Raw genomic sequence first — 25,152 nt, 5'->3', positions numbered from 1 at the left:
ATTTGCTTTGGCAGAGAAAGTACTTTACTGAAAAGAAAAGCTGACAAGAAGAATGACAAAAGTCATCCCCATGTTCCATAAAACCTGCAGTCTAGACCATTTCCTTTCCCATCATTGTAACTAATATAAAAGACATGATGTAGAAAGAAATTATTGTGCTGTGCACCCTCCCATTTGAGATGTTGCAAGACTAATTAATGGTTTGGTACTAGAACGAAAGAAAAAAAAAATCTTCCTGAGTACGTGACAACAGGAAACAAATAAAAGGAGCTTACTCACACTATATCAATGAGTAGTTTTAACTGAAAGGATAAAGAATGGAGAGCTGGTTGAAAGTTGCGTGGACGCTTGGTGTAGCTACACTGCTTGACTCGGCATCACTTCCCCTGAATTCTGGGATAGTCCAAGAAAAGTTAATCACATTGGCTATTGACTTCTACATCAAAAATCTTCCTGGAAGCTCTGTCTTTAAGATCATTGAATATGACTCTAAGAACATATCGGTAAGTGCTTGTTATTTAATCTTGTGTGTGTGTGTGTGTGTACTAGTTACTTCATAATCTAACAGCAGGTGTTATTCAAGTGATCATCATTGCTATCCTTACCCTACAGGAGTGCTGATCAATGAGCAATATTCGTTTGTGTCCAGGCTCTCAGCGTGATAAAATGATATGTAATAGTTGCTCTTAAGTGGGGACCATCCTCCGTAAGTTCGCTTTGAAAATGTTCAGTTGGCCCAGTCTGTGCATAAACAACCTCTTTGGACAGCATAATTTGTGTGCATATGTATATACTTTTTAAAATGAAAAAGTATGCAAATGCATTTCAATTCCACCCCAGATTCCCCCCCCCGCCCCCCCATCCCCCAGAATGCCTCTCTGCAGTCTGTGTAAAAGTACATGTGCAGAGCCATGGGCTATTTTAGTATAGCCGCTGGCATGCATGAAACTGGGTTTTATATGCATAAATGACTTATAAAATTACCCCCATAGATGTAAGTTCTCAGTCAGGGTATGCACAGCTGGCTAGTCAGGCATCCCCCATTAAAGATCTGGCAGAAGAGCCAGGATTTCACGTGCTTTCTGAAGTGGAGGAAGTCCTGAGTTAAGCAAAGCTCTTCTGGGAATGAGTTCCATAGGCTGACGCTGGTCCCAAGAAGGTTCACTGGCGGGTGTCGAATCGCTTGATTTCCTTTGGTCAAGGTATAATTAGAGAGGCCATTTGGGAGTATCTTAGAGGCCTGAAAGGTGCATAGAAGGATAGTCTCTTCTTCAAGTAATCTAGCCCATTTCCTCTGAAGGCCTTGGTGGTCAGAGTTTTAAGTTTTGCCTTGCAGGGTACTGATAGCCAGTGAAGTTGTATGCTCAGGGCTCCAGCCACTTAACTAAAACAGGAGGGAATGGTTCAAGGGGCCATTTATGGGTAGGGTTGCCAATTGGCTCCAGATTTTCAGGTCAGGTTGATCCAGTCCTGGTTTTATTCCCCCTGCAAACAGGTACTTATTGTCTTGCTTTTCTTAGGGAATGCAATAGGGAAATCAGAATAAGTCTCAGTGCGCAAGAGTGTAAAACCAGGACTGGATCAACCTATCCTGAAAATCTGGGGCCAGTTGGCAAGCCTATTTATGAGTCTGTGAGCTCTGAGGAATACAAGTATTACATGGAGGTTAATGCTTGTCATTACAGCTCTCACTGCAATGTCTCTGCCTGATGGACAAAATGGGTATTGCTCTGTTGATTGACTTTAACTCATTGCCATTTGTTACTTTTATTTTTGAATGTTAATCCATGTATTTTATTCAATTTGTTCTCAGGCTAACGCTTTTGAACCTCAGCAAGTGAAGTTCAGAATTAAAGAGACTGTGTGCCAGAAGTCAGAGTTAGAAAGCAAGGAAGAATGTGATTTCAAAGAGAATGGGGTAAATATAATTTATACTGCAGTACATAAGAAAAGCCAAAGATTTTACCATCATAATATCATGAATTAAAACATGTAGGAATAAATAAAAGATACTGTGGAAGGGTTAGTAAGTAAGGTTTATGTTTTTGCAGGTAATACTAAAATCTGCTAGAGGGAATAGTTAACTGAGACATGACCTGAGAAAGCTTGAAATATGTTGAGATGCCCGGCAGCTAAGATTCAATGTAAGAAAACTGTACAGTCATAGATGTAGGGTGAAGAATTCCAAGGAGGGTGAGGTACTGACATGTACCAAACAGCACCCACAATTGGAAAGGAGTCAACTGAGGACATCCAGTTTCCTGGTGTCTATAAGGAAGGATTGCAATCAAGGACTTTCTGGTTTTTGGAAGTCCACATGTGGGTGAGCCTTTTGCTGAGATCACCTTAAAACTAGGTATGGAAAGCTTTATAGATATAAAACAGATCCTGGCACTAAGGAGTACTTTTTCAAAGGGATTTGGTGTATTAGTAGCATATACTCATATATATATATATGCTATTTTATAAACGTTGAGATTGCGTGCATATTGTGGTTTCTTGCTCAAAGTTTACTGAGGGGAAAAAAGTGCGTGCTAGGGGTGTCCCGGGACATAGTTTTGAAGTGCGCGCGGTATCTGCTATTTTGTAAGAAATATTTGCGCTACATTACTGAGCTTATTTGTATACTTTTATACCTTCTGACTGTCACAAGTGAAATCGGACTTGTCTGTTGTCTTCAGTTTTTGGGTGGGGTTGGGTTTTAGATTGAAGTGCTAGAGGGTCTAGATGAACCTATAAAAGACTGGATGAACTGGCAGAGGATTAGGTGAACTCGTGATCTTAAGTAGGCATGCCGGTATTTTCAAAACGGTATATGTGCATTCTTTATAAAATACCTGCCTCTGTACATAAATTGGGATTATTACATGTACATATTATATACTTTTACACACTTAAAATATGTGTTAGTATGTTTATAAATTAATAAACTATACGTTTCCCTGCATTGGAAATATTTGTGCATAATGAAACATACAGGCAGACTTCCATAGCAGGAATATGCAGTATTTTATATACTAGTATTAATCTCTGCACATCCACTTACGTGCGTAAATGCTGTACCGCGGATAGGTTTGAAAGTTAGGCTCCATATCTGAATCCAATGAAAAAAAGAGACTGATGATTTAGAAGTTAAAACCTTGTCTCACCAGACATCTATTGGTCATTTAAAAAGAACATAAGGATTTCATTGCTGGTGCAGGCCAAGGTCCATCAAGCCCAGCATCCTGTCTCTGACAGTGGCCAATTTGGGTTGTAAATACCTGCCAGATCCTATAAAGTAGATCTGATTCCACTCCCATGAATAGCAATAGTTATTGTTAATTTACCTGGCTAATAATGTGTTATGGATTTTTCCTCCAGGAACTTGTCTAAACCTCTTTTAAACCCCGCAATCCTAATCGCCTGGATTATGTCCTTTGGCAACAGATTCCAGTTTCATACTGGTGGAGTGAAAAGGTGCTTTCTACAATCTGCTTTGAATTTGCTGGTTGTTGGTTTTGTTGCGCTGGGAGGTGGACCCTTGGCCTAGTGCAGGATTGGTAGGCTCCCTGGTCGGATCCAGAGAGCGCCTGCCACCAGGAAGTGGAGCACAAGAGGAGACAGAGGCCAGCTGCAGCTTCACCAATAGCAACCCGAGGTTCCCTCAGGTTGAGCCCTTGGTTACCCGGGCCGCCTGGTCTTAGGTGGGCCTCGCAGGATCTCCTCGAGAGAAAGTTCAGGGGTGTGCCCATCATGATCAAGGGTGCGCAGTCGATGTTCAGGCTAGCAGTCCGGGGTGCCAGAGAAGGCCAGAAGAGAGTCTCTGAATGTATGGCAAGGATCAGGGTCAGAGTCAAGATAGCATAGACAGCCAAAGCAGAGGTCAGGTTCCAGGCAGCAGGCAGACGTGGTCAGTGGTCAGGCAGAGGTCAGGTTCCAGGCAGCGTGCAGACGTGGTCAGTGTTCAGTCAGAGGTCGGTTCCAGGCAGCAGGCAGACGTGGTCAGTGTTCAGTCAGAGGTCAGGTTCCAGGCAGCGTGCAGACGTGGTCAGTGTTCAGTCAGAGGTCGGTTCCAGGCAGCATGCAGACGTGGTCAGTGTTCAGTCAGAGGTCGGTTCCAGGCAGCATGCAGACGTGGTCAGTGTTCAGTCAGAGGTCGGTTCCAGGCAGCATGCAGACGTGGTCAGTGTTCAGTCAGAGGTCGGTTCCAGGCAGCATGCAGACATGGTCAGTGTTCAGTCAGAGGTCGGTTCCAGGCAGCGTGCAGACGTGGTCAGTGTTCAGTCAGAGGTCAGGTTCCAGGCAGCAGGCAGACGTGGTCAGTGGTCAGGCAGAGGTCGGTTCCAGGCAGCAGGCAGACGTGGTCAGTGGTCAGGCAGAGGTCGGTTCCAGGCAGCATGCAGACGTGGTCAGTGTTCAGTCAGAGGTCGGTACCAGGCAGCATGCAGACGTGGTCGAGGAAACAGGCAAAGGTCAAATCCAGGCGGCGATCAACATAGTCAAGAACAGGTAGAGGTTATTACCGAGAAGACAGTCTGAGAGGTACTACCTGGGGAGACACAGGAACAGGAGGATGCAGGAACAGGGCAGGAACAGGACTGGAACGAGACTGGAACAAAGACTGGAAACGCAGAGGCAAACTAGAAATCACAGCGTGATCGACCCGATTGCCAAGGCGAGGAAGTGAAGGCAGGCACTTCCTCTTATGCAGCGTTCAATCAGGGCGCGCCGCGGAGCTGGGATCCTCCCCTGGCCCTTAAAGGGACCGGGCAGTCTGTGTGCGCCTAGGGGCGGGGCCGACGCCACAGAGGACACCGAACCCCGCCGTGAGGCCTGGCTGGAGGTGGAAGGCCCGGCGACCGCCGCCAGGGGACGCCGAGGCCTGGCTGTGCTCGCTGCTGCTGCAGGGGAGGACGACCCGGGACCCGTGGAGGATTTAGTGAGGTGAGCAGGCCTGAGCACAGGCCGAGCGCGGATGGGACGCGTGACAGGTTTCATGGAATACCTCCCCTTGTTTTAATATTATTTCAAAGGGTAAATAACCAATCCTTTATTTACCCATTCCACCCCACTCATGATTTTAGAAACTTCAATCATGTACCCTCCCGGCCGTCTTTTTCCAAGCTGAAGACCCCTAGCCTGCGTAGCCTCTCATCATAGGAGAAATGTTCAATCCCCTTTATCAATTTTGTCTCCCTGCATGGCACCTTTTCTAGTTCTGCTATGTCTTTCTTGAGATGGGGCAACCAGCACTGCACAGGAGGGCACTCATGGTGCAGTCGCACCATGGCACGATACAGAGGCGATATGATATTTTCCATTTTATTCCCCATTCTTTTTCATATCATTCCTAACATTCTATTTGCTTTTTCTAACCTCCATGATGCAGTGGATTTTAATGCATTGTCCACATGGGCAGTGATTTTGAGAATTTACCATTTTGCTGGGCACCAACATCAGGCTCACTAGTAAACAGTTTCCCGGATCACTCCTGGAGCCCTTTTTAACAATTGGTTTCAAATTTACCACCTTCCAATCTTCGGGAATCATGGCTGTTTTAAATGATAGGTTACAGATTAATAGTAACAGGTTAGTGTCTTCATGTTTTAGTTCTTCTAGAACTCTGGGGTGGATACCATTTGGTCCTGATGAATTGTTACTCTTTAGGTTGTCAATCTGATCTATTATATCCCCCATTGTCACAGTTATTTGTTTTATTTCCTAAGCATCTCCACCATTAAAGAATGTTTCAGGTGCAGGCATGTTACTAACATCCTCCTCTGACAGACCAAGGAAAATAATTCATTCAGTTCTGTGGTCATCAAGCAGCCCAACTGGTTTCCTCACAGGCTTTTACTTCAAATGTACTTGAAAAAGGTTTTATTGCCTCACTAGTAGGCTTACCTCAAAGTATCTCTTGGTCTGTCTAACTACGGTTTTACTTCTAAATTGTCAGTGCTTATACGTTTGCCTATTTTCATTATTTTCATTATTCTGGCTTTCCATTTTCTGAACTATACCTTTTTAGCTATAACTGCTCATTTACCTCATCATTAACTTGGCAGTTGATTGGTCTTCCTTCCACCTTTTCTAATGCAAGAAACACAATTTATCTGGGATTCCAAAATGGTATTTTTAAATAATGTTCATGTTTCACCCAAACTTTTAACCCTAGTGTGATACAGGAGGTGGACCCTTGGGCAGAGGTGGGGTTGATGCTACCCGTAGGGGAGGCCCTAAGGGTCCCCACCATCGCTGACTGACGGAGGCCAGCTGGAGCTTCACTAATACCAGCCCTCGTTCCTGCAGGTTGAGCCCTTGGGTGCCAGGGCCAGATGGAGTTAGGTGGGCCTCCATCCGAGGTCTTCTGGTAGATGAGGAGGAGGTCAGCCAGGGGCCAGCAATAGTAGTAATGGAGAGTCTGTTCTGGATGAGGCAGAGTCCCAGAGACCTGGGCGTCAAAAGGAACGAGAATCAGACAGGGGGCGCCCGGGTAAGAGCAGGCCGAAGCCTGAAAGACCAGAGTAGAGACTGTAGGGGCTTCATAGAACAGGCTGAAGTCAGGGCAGGTGGCAAGTGAGAAGCAGTGGCAAGGCAAGGTCAGGTCCAGGAGATGATCAGTAACGTTTTCAGGCAAAGCAGAGGTCGGGTCCAGGAGAAGTCAGTCCGTAAATCAAGTTGAGTAAACACAAGGCACAGGAACTAGGAAAAGTAACGAAACCAGGATCAGGAACACAAAAGGAACAGAAACCAGGATCATGAGGAAATCACCAGAGGAGGCAACGAAGTACGCGTCCAGCGTGGAGACCTGTTGCAAAGGCAACTAACTGAGGCTGGGCCTGGCCTTTAATTCCAGAGCCCAGTGACATAATCATCCGGGGCCATGGGTTGCTTTCCTGCTGTGGCCCCTTTAAAAGGAAAGGAGATGCTCGCGCGCCTAGGGAGAAGCGTGGCGTGGGCCGGCGGCGTCTCTCCGTGGACCACGCGGGGAGGCCTACCTCGGAGCACAGATGTCCGCCGTGGAGACAGGAGCACCGGGGTGGCCCGAGGTCGAAGGCGGCGGCCCACAGCCACAAGGGAAGTGGAGCCAGACGATGGAACAGGCAGAAGAGGGTAAGAAGGCATGGCCGCGGGCCTGCCGCGGCCGGCACATGCAACACCTAGCAACTGCTTCTTTTACTTTATTTTAAAATTACATTGTGAGACGCATAGTTTATAAAATACTGTGGTTTCACTGCATCAGAATTATACCTGCATGTTGCATTTTTCCACATTTTTTAATACATAGATCCTTATCATTTATAAACCTGTTTTATGAAAGTATGTGCATATATTTTACACATTAAATAATTGTAACATATGCACGTGCTAACCCTGAGTTTATGCATGCAGGCGTGTATTTTGTAAAGTTAGCTGATGTATGCATGCAAGCTTTTACACCTGCTAATCAAGTCGAAGAATTTAAATCTGACTTCTCTTTTGTCTGCATTTTCTAAATGGGGAGGTCTGGAGCAAGTAGTGGAAGATGTGTGTGCACATGCATTTTCATAAACAAGATGCGCACATACAAAATACTTGCCTGCATACATAAACTCAGAGCTGTTACATGCATATGTTACAACTGTTTAATGGGTATCACGGTCTGAGGCTCTAAAGTTAAATTTAAAATTCAGTATGGATTGTAGACCATCTGACTTTACATCCAAATTTAGACTTCATAAGCAAACAATAGGCCTTAGCTACTGGCAGAGGTCCATCTCTTGGAATTTGCAGGCATTCAGGGTTTTGAAATATGCATGTATTTATATATTTTATAAATGTAGTGTGTGCTTTTTACACCTGCTAATCAAGTCACAGAAATTAAATCTGACTTCTCTTTTGTCTGCAGCTTTTGGGTGGGGACGTCTGGCGCAGATGGTGGAGGGTGTGGGTTAACTGGTGAAAGTCTGGGTCAACTGGTGGTTTTGCACACACTGTGTTTATAAATATGTAAATGTATGCATTCTTCCAAGCCCCACCCTGAATGCCCTCAAAATTCAACTTACATGTGCACTCCTGCCCTTACCAACCACGGAGGCTACTTCCACAAATATATGCCAATTTTATATGCATTTCCCCCATTTACATCTTTGAAAATTCACCCCCTCCATCTGAATATTGCACCCTATCAATTACCTTCATATTAGAACTGGATAGAGACTAAACTATAAAACCTTTCTTCCAAAGATTACTTGAAGTCTTTCTCAGTTCTAAAGTTAGGTTACATCCTGATGCATTAAGAGTGATCCAGATTAAACAGAAATTTTTATCTTCGAAAAACGATGTGTTAAATGGCAGTATAACATTTTTCTTATCATATCCATTCAAATGTAGAGTCAGATTTAAGATTCAAACTATATGTTTCAGGTTCCAGTTCAACTGTCTTGTTTCATATATAAAACCTTGAATCAGAAAACTCAGAGAGGCCAATATTCAAAGGAGTTTAGCTGGAGAACTCACATGTTATCTGACTAAATGCTGACTTTTGAAAATCTATGGCACTTATCCGGGGCATGCTGGGGCTGGGATGAGTTAGCTGAAAACTTATCTGGTTAACTCCAATATTAGGAATTAGCAGAATAATTTTTTCAGCTAACTCTAGCTTGTTCCAAGATCAGGTCTAAAGTTATCTGGAAACAGTAGACCACACACTCGAACGCATGCCTTGAACTTAAGTAAGTAGTCTCACACCAGAAATATTTTCAAACAATAGAAACTTTTATTGTGGTTTCTGGGAGTTCCAGCAATCAATAGAAAGCAATAAAATCAGAAATAAATGATGAATTTACAGGTTCATACAGCAGAGAATAGGCAGAGCAACAAAATAAAACTCATTACTCTTCATAGTTCTCCTTCCTGTTCATTTAAATGGCTTAGAAATGTCCTTAGACTAGATGATATTCTGTACTTACATCGCAACACAGAAGTCCTTCTTGGTAAGATATAGGGGTGCTTTGAAAGGTTCCCTCCTATAAGGTCAGACTAGTTAAGTAGAAAACTATTACTGCACTGTGAAATTGCCCTGATCAGACTTATAAAATTATTCAAGGTTGCTGATATGCCAGAATATGTTGAAATGCTAGAATGTATACTAAACGTCAAAACATATGTCAAAGTTCAACATGAAGTTTCATTCCTGTCTTCTGAGCTAAATTTTCAAGAAATCACTTGACTTACAAGAACCTCAACCAATCAATTAGGGAAATTTTATGCAAACAAACTAATTTCATTGGTGTGTAGATTGAAGGTGTGGCCTATTTAATCTATTGTGTAAACAATGCTCTCTGAGACTGCTTCTGAATTGCTTTGCTGGTAATTCCGCACTCTGCTGGGATACCTCATACTTTATCTCAATAAAGATCTTTCTTTAAGCTGCTAGTAATTAAGGGCCAGATATTAAGAGTTATGCACGGGCGTAGATTTGTGCGCGCAACCCGGCGCGCACAAATCTACGCCCAATTTTATAATATGCACGCACAGCCGCACGCATATTATAAAATCCAGGGTCGGCGCGTGCAAAGGGGTGCACAATTGTGCAACTTGCATGTGCCAAGCCACGCAGCCTTCCTCCGTTCCCTCCGAGACCGCTCTGAAATTGGAGCGGCCTCGTTTATGCAAAATAGGCTCAGCGCACGCAGGAGCGGATTCTCGGGATTAAGCGAGTAACCCTTTAAAAATCCGCCCCACAGTGCATATTTTGACAGCCCATAACAGGAACTGATTTAAGGTCTGTGCAACATAAATAACTCAACTAAAAAGCCTTTCTTTTTATGGCCTCAATTCTGCAAAATTCTCCAGCCATAAAAATTGCCAATTATCTTGAGATTATAGACCTATGGCATTTTTCTTATGCAGAGAAAAAAGATATTTAAGCCTACTTGCAAGATATTCTCCATATTCTCTCTTGCAGCTGATAAAAAACTGTACAGCATTCTTCATGGAACAGAAAATCAGAACAACTTGCAACACAGTGATGCTAAAGGTAGGTCAGCTTCATCATATCTGTGGATTAGGACAAAGAGTCAGGCCTGTCATGATGGGTGGACATTAGAAGCTCTGCTCCCCAAGTTTTCTTACTGTGTCCACCCTACATGCCCCCAGATCCTGCCAGCAGAGTAAAGTAACTCTAGGCTACCTCCCTGATTGGACAGCAGTGTTTCTGAGTCCTTTTAGGGAGATGAGATTGTAGGTACTATTAGGGACTCACAGTAAAGTAAAGGTTATGGTGGGTTACAGATAAGCATTTGTTTGAAACAAATGGTTAAAACACAATAAATGAGTCTATTTTTGTTTCATTTGTGGACTCTCAAAACAAATGGAGGGGTCCCATGAATTTAACAAAAACTCTTCAACACATCTGTTTATGTTTCCCATTCAAGTCTATAGTTTATTGATGTCTATGGCAGTGTACTGCTGAGCAAAAAAACAACTGGCAATTATATCAACCAACTCTTGCCTGTGTGATCTCAAATTCTTGACAAAGCTGAGGCAGGATAAGTTTGCAGCAAAACCACAGAGAGGACAAATCACAGTGCAGCAACATTTTAAAAAGCATGTAGCTGCTATTTGGAACAAGTGACACTGACCCACTCTCACTGTAAAGTCTGAGCATGTGCAAGAATCAGTCTGTATTTCCTCTCTAGCTTTTGGCAGAGAAAGACACATTTGTAGAAGCTCTTACAAAGCTTTAAAACAAGCTTAGACACTTTTGGATTTGGTACTGATAAAGGGCTGTTTCTGATCTGCTCTGTGCTGCACTGATCTCACTCACTGTGTCAAAAAGACAGGCAATGACACTACTGCTGATTTTGATTATGATTACAGTGGTGCTTAAGTGCTAGTGATTTTTTTTTGTCTCTGTTTGGACAGTGAATTGAACAGTACACAAGAGCAGACTGAAGAAAGGAACAGTTTTAAGAGGTTGCCAGACATTTTGATTGTTTGTTTAACAGTTATTTTGTGTGGGGATTGGAAAAGGAGTCACTGTCAGTCAGCACTGAGTGCACACAGATACACTGTATCTGTGTATCTGTGTGTGCACACAGATACACTGTATCTGTGTGTGACAGACAGTTCTCCACACATACAGTAGAGTGGTACTGTAAGTGGGGGTATATAATATCAATAAATAAAAATTTCCTTTTAATAGCTAAATCCCCAGTAGACAATGTACTTCAACAAATTCCATTATGTCAGGAAAAGAAAGAGGAAGGAATGTTGCAAGCTTGGTGCAAGTAGAGGAATTGGTGCAGAGGCAGCCCAGTATAGCAGCAAAAAAAGGGAGTCCTGGCCCAAAACTAAAGGGAGATATTTTTAGCTGCAGAGTGGCAGGAGTAGAAGATAGTTCAAGGCAGAAGAAACTGAAATTTGGAGAGCATGTGCCAAGGCCAACTGGTCCTCCCCCTCTTGTTTTTTGAACAGCATGACAAGGTGGTAGAGTCATCTAAAACTGGCAGGGCAGGCACACGAACAGAGGCAGGTGCACGAACAGAGGCAGGAAAAGTGCAACAGCCAAAACCAGCAGCACGCTCCTATATAGTTCCTGCTTCTGAGGTAGAGAAGGCACTATCTTTATCAACTGATTTAGAGGATGAATCTTGTCTGGCATTCTCCTAATCAGATATTAAAGAGCTAGTAGCTGAAGAGAATTTGGAGAGTTTAGTCAGTAGTGTCTTAGCCTCCACTGAGGAGATGGGGGAGAGCGATAAGATACTGACGATGTTGAGATCAACACCTAGGAAGAGGAGGCAGCGCAGGTAGAGAGCATGAATGATGCCCCTGGCATTTTTCTTCAGGGTCTACCCTCAATCTCAACTCCAGTACCAGCATCAGCCCCCAAAGATGTAGAGAAGAGATTGCACAAGACATTCCTGTCCTGGAGGCACTTTAAAGTGAGGGAAGACCCATATTTTGCTCAGTGTATTCACAGCAGCAAAGATATCATTCAAGGGAAGCAAGTAGGGCATCTAACGAAAATGCTGGTATGCAGCATCACCTGCAGAAGCAGCACCCACTAGCACTGGCATCAGGGGAGAGTGGCAGTAGTGGCCTGAGGACCCCTTCTGCAACTCAAAGTAAAAGCCAGATGAAGGAGACTGAAAATGGGAAGAATATTCCCCAAGCTGATTCCATGGCTCCTTCTACCAGGCAGGTGACAAGTCAATAATCACCAGCAATGTGTCGGCAGTGGCAATCCATCATAGATTAAATGGGGTGCGGTTCCATAGCACGTTGCTGGGACAAGAGGTAGGCAGCATCTAAAGTACTAATAAGGAGCGTCAGGAAAATGATTGTACTTGATGACCTGCCCCCTGCAGGTAGTGTAGAACGTGGGCTTTAAGTGTCTGCTGCATGTGTTGGCCCCAATTACAAAGTGCCATCTAGAACTAGTTTCACTAGGAAGGTCATTCCTACCCTGTACAACCAGTGCCATAGTCACATGCAGGAGCAGCTGGCTAAGGCAGAGGGGAATAGTGTGCATTTCACCAGTGATACTTGGACTAGAACAAACACCATGAATGCTTAGCTCTCCCTGACTGCACACTCATGGGATCGGACTGGGGCTGGGGCAGACAGCAGGGTTGGAGGGATGGCACAGGAGGGTTTTTCTGCATACCCAGTTGACAGATAGCCCCATACCTCATATAAGTTTCTATCAGCCATATGAATGATGTTGGAGAGTTGGCATCTAGACTGGAGAGGCAGAAATCTGCAGGCAGGTTTCACTGTGATAGACAATGATGCAAATATGACAAAGGCAATAGAAAAAGGGGGCGTTCCTGGTATCTATTGCTTCATACAACTGCTGCATTTGGTAGTGAGGGATACCATGGAGCTGGGGCCCAAGAACCATAGGAATCTCTTTCTCCCAGGACAAGCAGGCTGGTAGTCCTCACAGATGGGTGACATCTTCAGATGGAGCCCTGTCACGGAACACTTTTGTCAAAGTTTCTAGAACTTTGATTGGCACACTGAGCATGCCCAGCATGCCACTATCCCAGTGGCCACATGGGGTCCCCCTTCAGTCTCTTTTTTTCTGCGGAGCTGTTGCCTCGTGGTTAGTGGAGCTCTGTGAGAGCTTTTTCTTCATAATTTCCTCACGGAAAAAGTTTTTTCTTCAGGTTTTCCCCGCTCCGGGATCCCCCATCGTGAACCAATCCTCTGGCACTCGGTAAGTCTATTTTTGCGTTTTTTGCTGTCGGTTCTCGAGCGTTTACCTTCTGGTGGCCAATGGCCACCGAATGCATGCCACCCTTTTTTATCATGGCGACCGGTTTTCGGAAATGTCCTGAATGTCTGCGGACTATGTCCATAACGGACCCACACGACGTTTGTGTCCTGTGTCTCGGGCCTTTCCATGACGTCAGTATCCCAGCTGTGCTCAGATGACCCTCAAAGGCCAGCACGCTTCCTGGACAAGATGGAGCACTTGTTTGGTTCCAAGCAATCTGCTCCATTGACTCCAGTACCAGGTATGTAGAGTTGTGGGGATCAATCTGACTCGGAACCCTCACCTTCGATACCCCGCCAAGAGGATCAGGGAGCAGGAAATCGCTCCTCACCGGCATCGGGACACTCGAAAACTTCAGCATCATCTTCCTCAGCGCCAGAGAAAGATCGGGCTGAGCACTGTGGGAAGCATCGACACCGGCACCGATGGTTATCACCGTCCTGTGCCGGCACCGACACCGGAATGGCATCAGCCTCGGCCAAACCCCCTCCAAAGATGCCCCGGGGAGAGGAAGCACCATCCTTCTCTGGACCCGGGAGCCCAGGGGGTTCCCCACAGATATTGGTGCTGGGCATTGAGCCTCCGCAGACCCCCGTGGATGCTCTGGTGATGCCCAGCCTGCCTCCTACTCCAGGGTCGGTCTTGTCCGCACCCTTGTTCAGAGAGGACCTCGTGGTTCAACAGGTAGTGCTAAATGCCCTTCGGGGTCTCCAGCCACCAGACACTGGCCCCCATACCGGCATCGGAACTGGCGCCTTCCATCTTGGCACCTCTGCTGGAAAGGCTAGACGTGCTGCTCGGTGCCTTACCGACGCAGCCCATGCCGGCGGTCCCTTTGGTGCTCTGTCCACCACCGGTGCCTCCCCCCCCCCCCCCCCCCATCTCAATCCCAATTTTGGGCTCCTCAGAGAAGGAAGATGCGGCTCCTCACCCATCTCCACGGATGGTACCGCCAATGCCAGATCCCGTCCCCGAGCCATCAGGCCTCCTGGTGCCCCAACGTCCATTGCAGGTCCCGGTGCCCACGATGCCGGTGCCACTGCCGTCTGTTCCACTTCACTGACCATCGGTGCCTGTGCCCCATACTCTGGGTTTCAGCCTCCCTCCTCAACCCAGGCAGTTTGCTGATGAAGAGAAAGCCCCTTATGACCTATGGAAAGACGCCTCTGCTGAACATTCCTCGGAGGCCTCCGAGGACCTTCTGTTGGAGCCCTCCCTGCCAGAAGAGAAGGCACTCACCTCTGGAGGATCTCTCCTTTCTGAGTTTTGTCTGGGAGAGGGCAGAGACCATTCCCTTCCAACATTTAACCGAAGAGGATGCCCACCACAAGATGTTTAAGGTCCTCCAATTTGTGGACGCTCCTAAGGAAATGATGGCAGACCCGGTGGATGAGGTTCTTCTAGACCTCCTTCACTGGCTTTGGAACACCCAGGTTCTGTGGCTCCGGTCAACAGGAAGATGGATGCCACCTATTTAGTACAACAGGCTCTATGCTTCCAAAAAAAGCCAATTGCCACACCAGTCAGTGGTAGTTGAATCAGCCCAGAAAAAGGCTAAAAGGACCCGCCTTGACTCCTCCACCCCTCCAGGAAAGGACCATAGAGCCTTAGAGCCCTGGGTCGGAGGGTTTTCCAGGGATCCATGCTTATCGCTCGGATAGCAGCATACCAGTTGTACATGAACCAGTACAACAGGAACCTCTGGAAACAGGTCGAGGAGTTCACTGAGACCCTACCACAACAATTTCTGGAGGGCCTCGAAGCCGGAAAACATGAGGTGAGAGCAGCCTATGACGTTTTTGAGACAGGTCAAGAGTCTCAGCGGCAGGCATTAGTGCCAAATGCTGGGCCTGGCTAAAAGCCTCCAACCTTCACCCAGAGGTTCAAGAAAACTAGCTTACCTCCCCTAAACAGGAGACAACCTGTTTGGGGACAAAATCCGGGGCACAGTGACACAACTCAAGGACCACCATGAGACACTACATTAGTTATCCACTACCACCTCTGACCCCTCTTCAGCGACCCGTAGAGGGCCCTGTAGGGATACTAGGAGGCAGTTTTACAAGCAACGGAGATACTACCCTCCATCCTCCTGTGCTTGTATAGCTCGGTCCTCCCAAAAAGGCCACCCTTGCCAACAGAGAGCACCTAGGTCTCAGTCCGCCCCTCAGCCTAGCCCTGCAGCTGGCTTTTGACTGGCATACAGATAGCAGAAGCCTATTCCCTTTGCCCACACCATCCAACCCAACTGTGGCGGGTCGACTCTGCCAGTTTGTCAGCAACTGGTTCCCAATTACCACCAATCGATGGGTACTATCCATTGTAGCACGAGGTTACCGCCTAAATCTCCTCACTGTTCCTCTAGACTCCCCACCCTCTCCAGCGTGGAGCCTCTTAGAACACGCAACAACTTTCAAGTCAGAACTCTCAGCCCTGCTGAGGTCCAGAGCCATGGAAGTGGTCCCCAGTACTCAGCAAGGCCGGGGATTCTACTCTCAGTATTTTCTCAGCCCAAAGAGACAGGTGGCCTCTGTCCTATCCTCGACTTCCGGGAATTAAACAGGTTCCTCTGCAGAGAACGGTTCAGAATGGTATCCTTGGGTACCCTACTTCTGCTTCTTCATCAAGGGGACTGGCTCTCCTCTCTGGATCTACAAGACGCCTACGCACACATTGCCATTTTTCCACCTCATCGCAAATATTTGCACTTCGTAGTAGGCCACCAGTTCTCCCCTTCGGACTAGCCTCCACACCCCAGGTCTTCAAAAAGTGCCTGGCAGTGGTGGGAGTACATTTGCGCCAGAACAGGGTGCATGTGTTCCCATATCTGGACGATTGGCTCATCAAGATTTCTTCAAAAGATGGAGCTCTTCTGTCCCTGACCGTGATGTTGAGCCTCCTCCAATCACTGGGTTTCCTCTTGAACTACCCAAAATTCCAGCTGACTCTGTCCCAGTGACTGAACTTCATCGGGGCACACTTGGACACCATAATGAGCAAGGCGTTCCTTCCCAGGGAACGCATAGCCACCCTGGCTGAGCAGGCCAGATCCATCCATTGCCGGCAGACAGCCTCAGCCCGCCTGATCCTAAAGTTGCTGGGTCACATAGCATTGTCAGTGCACGTGACCCCAGTGGCTCGCCTGACCTTGAGGGTATCACAATGGACCCTGTGGTTTCAGTGGCACCAAGCCACTAAGAAACTCTTGGCAGTGGTTCAGATAACCAAACCACTGCAGCTCTCCCTCGCCTGGTAGGCACAGGAGTCCAACTTCAGCAAGAGACTTCCTTTTCAGCCCCCAGCAGCTCAGGTGATCTTGACCACAGATGCCTCCAACCTAGGCTGGGGAGCCCATGTCAACAGCCTCCGCACGCAAGGCCTGTGGTTGAAAGCTGAAGCGAGATACCAGATACATTTCCTGGAACCGGGCAATACGCATTCTACGCATTCCAGGACTGCCTGCCAACAGGGTCATCTTGATCCAGACGGACAACCAAGTGGCCATGTGTTACGTGAACAAACAAGGGGGCACAGGCTCTTATCTATTTTATCTTTTTAATACTATGTTTAAACTAATTAATTATTCTTATTGTTTTATTAATGTTATTGTATTTCATGTTTCTTACTTGTTTTTAGCCATATTGTAAACCGTAAAGATAGAATCATGTGTTCCCACTCACGGTATATAAGAAATGCATAAATAAATAAATAAATAAATAATATCTCCTCTGCCAAGAGGTGGTGCAGATATAGGCCTGGGCCCTGTCATGTTCCATGATCCTGCGAGCCATCTACCTAGCAGGGACTGAGAATGTGGTAGCAGACTGCCTCAGCCGGACATTCCAGCCCCACGAGTGGTCCCTGAACCCCTGTGTAGTGCACAGGATCTTCCGCCAGTGGGATCAGCTGAATATGGATCTTTTTGCATCCTCGCAGAACAAGGTGGACCCATTCTTCTCCCTACACAAGCAAGGAAAGGGACCAGCAGTGGATGCCTTTGCCCACTCCTGAAGTGTGGGTCTCCTGTATACGTACCCTCTGATTCCGCTAATAGACAAGACTTTCATGAAGCTACAGCAGGACCGAGGCTCCATGATCCTCATAGCCCCGCATTGGCCACGTCAGGTCTGGTTCACCATTCTCCGCAACCTGTCTATCCAGGAACCCGTTTGCCTGGGCACATCACCCAATCTCATCACACAGGATCTGGGCAGGCTATGCCATCCGAACCTCAAGCCATTATCCCTAATGGCCTGGATGTTGAAAGGCTAATACTACAATCCCTCGACCTTTCTGATAATGTCTCGCAAGTCCTGGTAGCTTCATGTAAGCCTTCCTCGCAGAAGTCATTCCAAGCAACGTGGATGAGGTTCTCTTCCTAGTGCATGCAGGAGGGTCTTGATCCTTTCTCTTGCCCCACTCCTAGACTTTTGGAGTACCTCTGGTGCGTCTTGGAGTCTGGTCTTCAGACTACCTCAATCCGCCTACCACCGAGGATTGGGCGACACTCCAGTCTTGGTGCAGCCCTTAGTGGGGTGATTCATGAGAGGCTTGCTTCAACTGAAGCCTCCACTACGTCCTCCTGTTGTGGCCTGGGACCTCAACATAGTGCTGGCATGACTCATGCGGTCTCCGTTTGAGCCCAAGTTCAAGCATCTCACCTGGAAGGTCCTCTTCCTAGTGGCGGTTACTTCTGCTCGCAGAGTCAGTGAGCTGCAGGCCTTAGCGACCTATCCACCTTATACGAGGTTCTTCCAAGACAGGGTGGTGCTGCGCACTCACCATAAGTACCTGCCTAAGGTAGTGACTGACTTCCACCTGAATCAGTCCATCGTGTTGCCCACCTTTTTCCCATGACCACACTCTCATCCAGGTGAGCAGGCTCTGCATACCTTGGACTACAAGCATGCTCTCATCTTTTATTTAGCGCGCACCGCAGCCCACAGGCAGTCCACCCAACTCTTTTTCTCCTTTGATAAAAATAGACTTGGAGTTGCGGTAGGCAAACAGACCCTCTCCAATTGGTTGGTGGACTGTATTGCTTTCTGCTACCGGCAAGGAGGCCTTCTGCTCGAGGGCTGAGTAAAAGCGCCCTCAGTGAGGGCCATGGCAGTGTCAGTGGCACCCTTCCGGGCAAATCCCTATTGCTGAAATCTGCAAGGCCGCGGTGTGAAGTTCCCTCCACACCTTCGCAGCCCATTACTTCTGAATAAGGACGGTTAACAGGACAGCGTCTTTGGCCAGTCTGTCCTCCGTAACCTGTTTACAGTGTGAGAACCCAACTCTCCCTACCTAGGGTCCAGTATGAGGTTCAGGCTGTCCCCATTGTTGCCAATAGTACCCCTGTTGTTGTGCCTGTTGCATGTTATTGGGTACTGTTGGCCTAGGGTGTTCCGGAAACAGCCTGCAGCTTGGTATTCACCCATCTGTGAGGACTATCATCCTGCTTGTCCTGGGAGAAAGCAGAGTTGCTTACCTGTAACAGGTGTTCTCCCAGGACAGCAGGATGTTAGTCCTCACGAAACCCGCCCACCACCCCTTGAAGTTGGGTTTGCCTGCGTTTTGTTATTTTATTTTTCACTCGTATTTTTTTCTACTTTGAAACAAGACTGAAGAGGGACCCTGTGTCGCCATGGGGATAGTGGCATGCTGGGCATGCTCAGTGTGCCAGTAAAAGTTCTAGAAACTTTGACAAAAGTGTTCCGTGACAGGGCTCCATCTGATGATGTCACCCATCTGTGAGGTCTAACATCCCACTGTCCTGGGAGAACACCTGTTACAGGTAAGCAACACTCTGCTTGCTGAACGACCCGAAGAATGGTACAAGAAAATAGCATGGCATTTCCATCGAAGCATGAAGAGAGGCCAGCTTCTCTAAGAGAAGTAGGAACTATTAGGGATGCTTCACAAGCATCTGATTCAAGATGTTTACAACTGCTGGAATTGCACCTTTGCGATGCTGCCGAAGTTAGTGGAGCAGCAGATATCCCTGCATGATTTGTTTCTGGAAAAAGACATAGGTGAGCATTGCTCCCTGGGGCATTATGACTGGATAGTGATGAGGCAGCTGGTGCAAATCTTTACACCCTTCAATGATGCCACATAGGATATGAGTTCCAAAAGTGCCACCCCAGGAGGAAGATAAACGATTTACGCTTGCTGATGTATCCGCTTAAAATTAGGGGCACACATACGTGTGGTAGGCATATTTTAAATCATACATGTGTACTTGCATGCATGATTTAAAATTCCAGCATATGTTCGCTTGCACGCCCATACGCACAAGTATGAATGCCCGTGTGCTTGTTTTAAAGTTACCGTCTAACTTGATAACTAGATGACTCTTGTTAGTCTATGAATGACCAGCAATAAGACTAAAATGAGTCAATCACTAAAATCAGGGTTAATTGTATGTTTAGCAAGATCACTGACTGACTTGTATTTTCAAGATTTTCCTCCTAATTGGAGGGGCAGGGGGTATCTAATTAACTGAAAAAGAGCCTGGAGTGGATAGGAAATGGGGAGGGGGAGTGGGTGGGAATCAAACTAGTGACTAGTTCCTCAGAAACCAGTATTCTCACCTTTTCAGATCAAGGGCCGATGCAATACAGTGCGCTCAGCCTAGCGAACTGTATAACCCGCACTCGGACGAGGGATAAATAGGCGTTAATCCACCCCATAATGCAAAAGGGGGATTAGCGCCTATTTAACGCACATCTGACGCGGAGTGAATGGGATAATGGTCATCACACGCAAATGCATGTGAAAGCCTATTACTCATTCAGTCCGAATGCAAAAAGATAAATGTGCGTCTCAGATGCACATTTATCGCTCAGATATTAACACCTATCTGGAGCAGGCGTTAATAGCTGAGCACATTGAAAAGAAGTACAGAAAAGCAGAAAAGACCTAGACAGGTCCGTAAGAGACAATTTTTGGCACTAAAAAGTAGGACCCTTGAAATAGGTGCAACGTTTTATTTGAGATTTCTGTCTAAGTGTTTTGTAAATTTCCAGGGTAAAAAGTTTAGTTTGTTATGATCAGGATTGTGAACCCTTGGACCGACGGGAGGATAAAACACCTTAGGAGATGGCTCCTAGGTTCCCCCGTTGGGTGGCGAGGCGGAAGAGAAGACGGGACTGGCTGGCCCCTCGGTGTTGAAGGCTGAGACGGTGGTTGAGAGGGTGAAGAGGTGTGACATAGGAGCAGAGCCAACTGGATCTTCACCACTGGAAGCCCGCGGTCCCCCTGGGAGGAGCCCGTAGGGACCTGGGCCGCTGGGACTTAGGTGGACCTTTGAGAGGTCGAGGAGGCGTGAGGTCGGTGCAAGGGCCAACTGGATCTTCGCCACTGGAAGCCCGTGGTCCCCCCAGGAGGAGCCCGTAGGGACCCGGGCCGCTGGGACTTAGTTGGGCCCTTGAAGATGGGTGGTCCGGAAGAAGTCCGAGGTCGAGTACCAGAGGATCGCTGCTCGCCAGTCCGAGGTCACACACCGAAGAATCACCGCTAGCCAGTCCGAAGTCACACACCGAAGAATCACCACTTGCCAGTCCGAAGTCACACTCCGAGGAATCATCGTGAAGAAGCAGGAACCAGGAATCAGGAACTCGAGGAACCGGAGAACTCACCGAAGCAAGCAGACTCGAACAACGAAGTTGCCAAGTCGAGGAATGACTGTGGGCAGTCTCCTTATATACTTCCATGTGCCTGGCCCATCAGGCACAGGTGAAGTCAATTTGGGGGACGAGGCCCCTTTAAATTCTGTAAGAGGGCGCGGCCTCGCGCCTAGGAGCATGGCGGCCATCTTGGATTCCCGCCGCGGAGGAAAGCGGCCCGACGCCACGAGGGAGGAGCAGGGACGCCTCTCAACCCGGCAGTCACCGCGGAGGTCCGTGCCAGTGTGCAGGGGCGACTGGGGCTGGACTCCTGCGGCCTCCCCGATGCTGCCGCGGTGGCCCCACTGTCGCGGGTCAGGTAGGGGATCGCAGCCGCGGCCATCCGCGGCCGCGGAACACAACAGTTTCAATGAGCCACTACATAAGTAAAAAAATAAATAAATAAAATAACTTGGCAGACCGCTGAGTTATCGGCGGCCATTTTCATTACGGCAGACGGCCAGTTATGAAACCCGAGGTTGAGTTTACCAGCTTCGGTCTTCATATCTGGCAGCCGCAGCAGGTCGCATTAGGAAGGTGGTGCTAAGGTCACGCAAGCGGCCCAAGGACCTCCTTCCTTGCGTGACCCCCTAATTTCCATATTGCATGGCGCCCCCTCTTGCGGGTGCCATGCGTGGGTTAAAAAAGCGGGCGCTGAAAAGTCAGCGCCCACTTTCAGCACACATAATTGCATCAGCCCCTTAGTAAGTAACCTTGCAAACTCACAATTTTAATACTTACAAGCAAACTCTAACTTTTACAAGCTCACAAAGTATCCCAAAGTCCTAATTCTAAAAACTCACAATTCTGAACAGTAGTACACAAATACTAACATAAACAAGTTCACAAAATTAGGTCAAAGTCTACCATCTCTAAACTCTCACAATTCTTAACAGTGGTAAATAAATACTAACATTTATGAGCTCATAAAATAATCCAAAATCCTATTTCTAAACATATGTGGGGTAATTTTTAAACGCATTTACACATGTAAATGTAACTAATATTGTAGCAATTTTCAAAAGCCATGTACCCATGTAAAGTGCACTTATACGGGTAAGTCCAATGGCATGTACTGTAGCAATTTTTAAAACCACTTATACAGGTGCATTTACATGTGTGAAAACTATTTTTAAGCGTGTAAATGCTTTTGAAAATTAGGCCCTTAGTATTTCTCCTGGGGGAATTCTGCACTATTGTAGAGCACAGAATTTCATAGAATTCCCCTCCTGTGTAGAATTTATATTTTTTGCGCAGAAGTTGTAGAAAAGCCTGCAGGCTGTAAGTGGATTCCATCCCATTTGTGGCAGAAGAAGAGGAAAGCTGGCGGGCCATGAACGGAGCCCATCCCATTTGTGGCGGAAGAAGACATGAGAAGCAAGAAAGCCCGTGAGAGAGAGAAATGTGACACTGTGCATGTGAGGGTGAGTCTGTGTGTGCCAGAGAGAGTAAGTCTGTGTGAGGGTGTGTGTTTGAGAGTGAGAGTTTAGGAGCCTCTATGTGTTAGAGAGGTATTGGGTGTGTCTGTATGCATGTATAAGGGAGTGTGTGTGTGTGTGTGTGTGTGTGTGTGTGTGTCAAGAGAGGTAGCCTGTGTGAGGATGGGTAAATATGTGTACAAGAGAGGGAGGGTATTTATGTGTGAGAGAGAGAGAGAGCCTGTGTGAGGATGTGTGTGTGTGTGTGTGTGTGGATGGACAGAGAGCGAGTGTGTATGTGCAAGAGAGAGGTAGTCTGTTGAGGGTGGGTGAGTATGTGAACAAGAGAGGGAGGTTATGTATATGTGAGAAAAAGACAGGGAGCCTGTATGAGGGTTAGTGTGAGAGAGAGAGAGAGGAGCTTGTGTGAGGAGGTGTATGTGCACAAGAGAGAGAGGGAGCCTATATGAGGGAGTGTGTGTGTGTGTGTGTATGTGGGAGAAGGACAGAGGATGATGTGTGTATGCATATGTGCAAGAGAGAGGGAGCCTGTTAGAGGGGCTGTATGAGAGAAGGGTCAAACTCTGGGAGTGGAGGGCTGGGGATGGGAGATAGCTTAGAAGAGGTTGATTATGGAGAGGAACGGAAGAGGTAGTAGATGGCAGAGTAGTTGGGACTTGTGAGAGCAGAATGAAAGGGGTCTGGCCAGTAGAATATGGACAGAGGTGGAAGGGATACTCTTACAGTGTACATCTAGAGGAATTCAGCTCAAAATATTTAAAACTCTGCATCTTTGAGTAATAACTTTTTTGCATTACATGTTAAATTAATTATTTTGACCAATATAAAGTATGCAGAATTTTAATTTTTTTGTGTGCAGAATTCACCCAGGAGTAACACGATTATTGTGTATATCAAGACAGAAAGGAATCATTATTTAAATACAATAACAAAAGTGTGATTGTACAACCTTACATAAAACTCAGTTCTCAATTATTATAATGAAATTCACTCACCTCAAATACAATTCTAAAATCCTGTATGTACCCCAGACATTCTTGCCATACTCTCACATACATACCCTATCACACATACCATTGAAACATTATTCAATTGTAACAATTGTGCCGGGTCTGGGCAACACTCTCCCTCAGGTCCGGCCTTTCCCTCGGCCTCGGCTCCTCTCCTCCTGTCCTCAGGTCCCCTCGGCAACACTCCGCCACCTCCAGAGTCCTCTGGCCTCACCCTAGGCCTCTGCTGCCCCAGCAGTGCTTGTGCACACCTTAGAAATGTGTCAGTAGCAACCTCTCCCAAAACAGTACAAAAATACAGGTTTTTTTGTCAAAATAGTCTGTATTAGCAAGAAAAACAGTTCTCTTCCAATTCCCACTACAAAAAAACTCCCAGTGGGATTCAAAACACTTCCCCTTTCGCAGGGATACAGCAACAAGACAGCAGCTTGGCTTCTCAGCCAGCCGCAACCACCCTGCTTGGGAGTTGTACAACATGCCCAACTCCTCTCTGTTGGGCAGCAGGCATGGTCTTCCCATTCCTTTAACAACAAACAAAACAGAACAACAATATACCCACAAAAGGCCCCCCAGGAATCCTCTTTAAATAGTGTCACTCACGCGATTTCCATCTCTGAATCAGAGGTTTCCATAGTAGGGACTTCTGTCTCCATTTCCTCATCCTCCTCCGAGGAGCTCAGCTTTTGTGGCCAGTCAAACCATGCTGGCACGCCCTTCTGCTCTGTACTCATGGGCTCAGGTGTGTGTGAGCCACCAGTGCTTAGCTCAGCTGCAGAATCAGCCTGATTTCTCTCCCTGATTTCTCTTTGAGCTGTGCCTCTAAGAGCTTGGGAGTTGTAGTTTTCTTTTTGCTCCCAGGTGCCCTGTGCTGCCTAACTCGGCTCCGGGTTCTCCCAGTGTGGAACCAGCCCGGGTTTTCCTGCCTCAAAGCTGGCTGACCTTCATTACACAATGTATCATGAAACAACCTCATCTGGTCACATACCAAAAATATCACAATAGTTGGCAACCGGTGCTTCTGGATCCTGTTATTCGAATACTTATTCAGGACACCCTTCTCTTTTTTTTATAAGGCTTTGTTAAATGTTCAGGGTATGCAGGATCCACCTCCCGATATCACTCAACAGTAGAATAGGGACCTACAACTTGATTTAACTAGCCAACATTGGAAAAGTATCTGGGAAAAAGCTCAAAAGATTTCTTTATGTCCCAGACAGGTGGAAGTTATGGTGAAGCTTCTTCACAGGGCTTGTTGGTATCCTATGTTTTCACTAAGTTTTGTCCAACTTCTACCGGTTTGTGGATGTGGCCTGTCAGGCTCCTATGTCCACATGTGGTGGACTTGTAAACATATTGATCTCCTCTGGGCAAGGAAATAACCCAGACCCCTGAGTTGTATTTACTCAGCTTATGGAAGAAACATACCCTCATGGCTGCACAAAGGAAACTAGCCAATCATTTAATTCATGCAGGACGATTTACCATCGCACTAATGTGGAAATCACCTCCTACGTTGGAAGGATGAATGAGACAGGTGCATGAGATTGCTCTTGTGGAGAAGCTCACTTAAACAAAAAAAAGTCAGTATATGACACAATATGGTCACCCTATTGGGTATATAGAAGAACGTTTCTTGTGTAGTAGAAGTACTTTAGTTATCATTGAAATAAGATCATGTGCTGCTGGGTTAAGTCTTGGTATAACTGCATAATATGTATATTCTGCTTATACTGTGCTCTTGGTTCGGCTCCATGGGAGGGTGGGTAAAGGGGTTACTATTGTTCCTTCAACTATGT

At 46.7% G+C, this 25,152-nt stretch overlaps 1 protein-coding gene across 3 annotated transcripts in view; it reads left to right on the top strand.

Moving 5' to 3' along the window:
- Nucleotides 1-303: 303 nt before the first annotated feature.
- LOC115084013 (cathelicidin-6-like) overlaps nucleotides 304-25,152 on the top strand; it is a 39,475-nt gene continuing 14,626 nt past the window's right edge. For 2 of the 3 annotated variants that reach the window (XM_029588265.1, XM_029588266.1), the window contains exons 1-3: nucleotides 304-503; nucleotides 1,814-1,918; nucleotides 9,932-10,003. In XM_029588265.1, the coding sequence (XP_029444125.1) occupies nucleotides 318-503; nucleotides 1,814-1,918; nucleotides 9,932-10,003 (363 nt within the window). In that variant the 5' untranslated portion in view covers nucleotides 304-317. The remainder of the gene's footprint in view (nucleotides 504-1,813; nucleotides 1,919-9,931; nucleotides 10,004-25,152) is intronic. The other variant, XM_029588267.1, reaches the window with a different exon arrangement.

The sequence above is a fragment of the Rhinatrema bivittatum genome, chromosome 2 (genome assembly GCF_901001135.1).
Source record: "Rhinatrema bivittatum chromosome 2, aRhiBiv1.1, whole genome shotgun sequence".
Lineage (NCBI taxonomy): Eukaryota > Metazoa > Chordata > Amphibia > Gymnophiona > Rhinatrematidae > Rhinatrema > Rhinatrema bivittatum.
The sequence above is the reverse complement of the archived record's forward strand: the minus strand, read 5'-3'. Positions and strand labels throughout refer to the sequence as shown.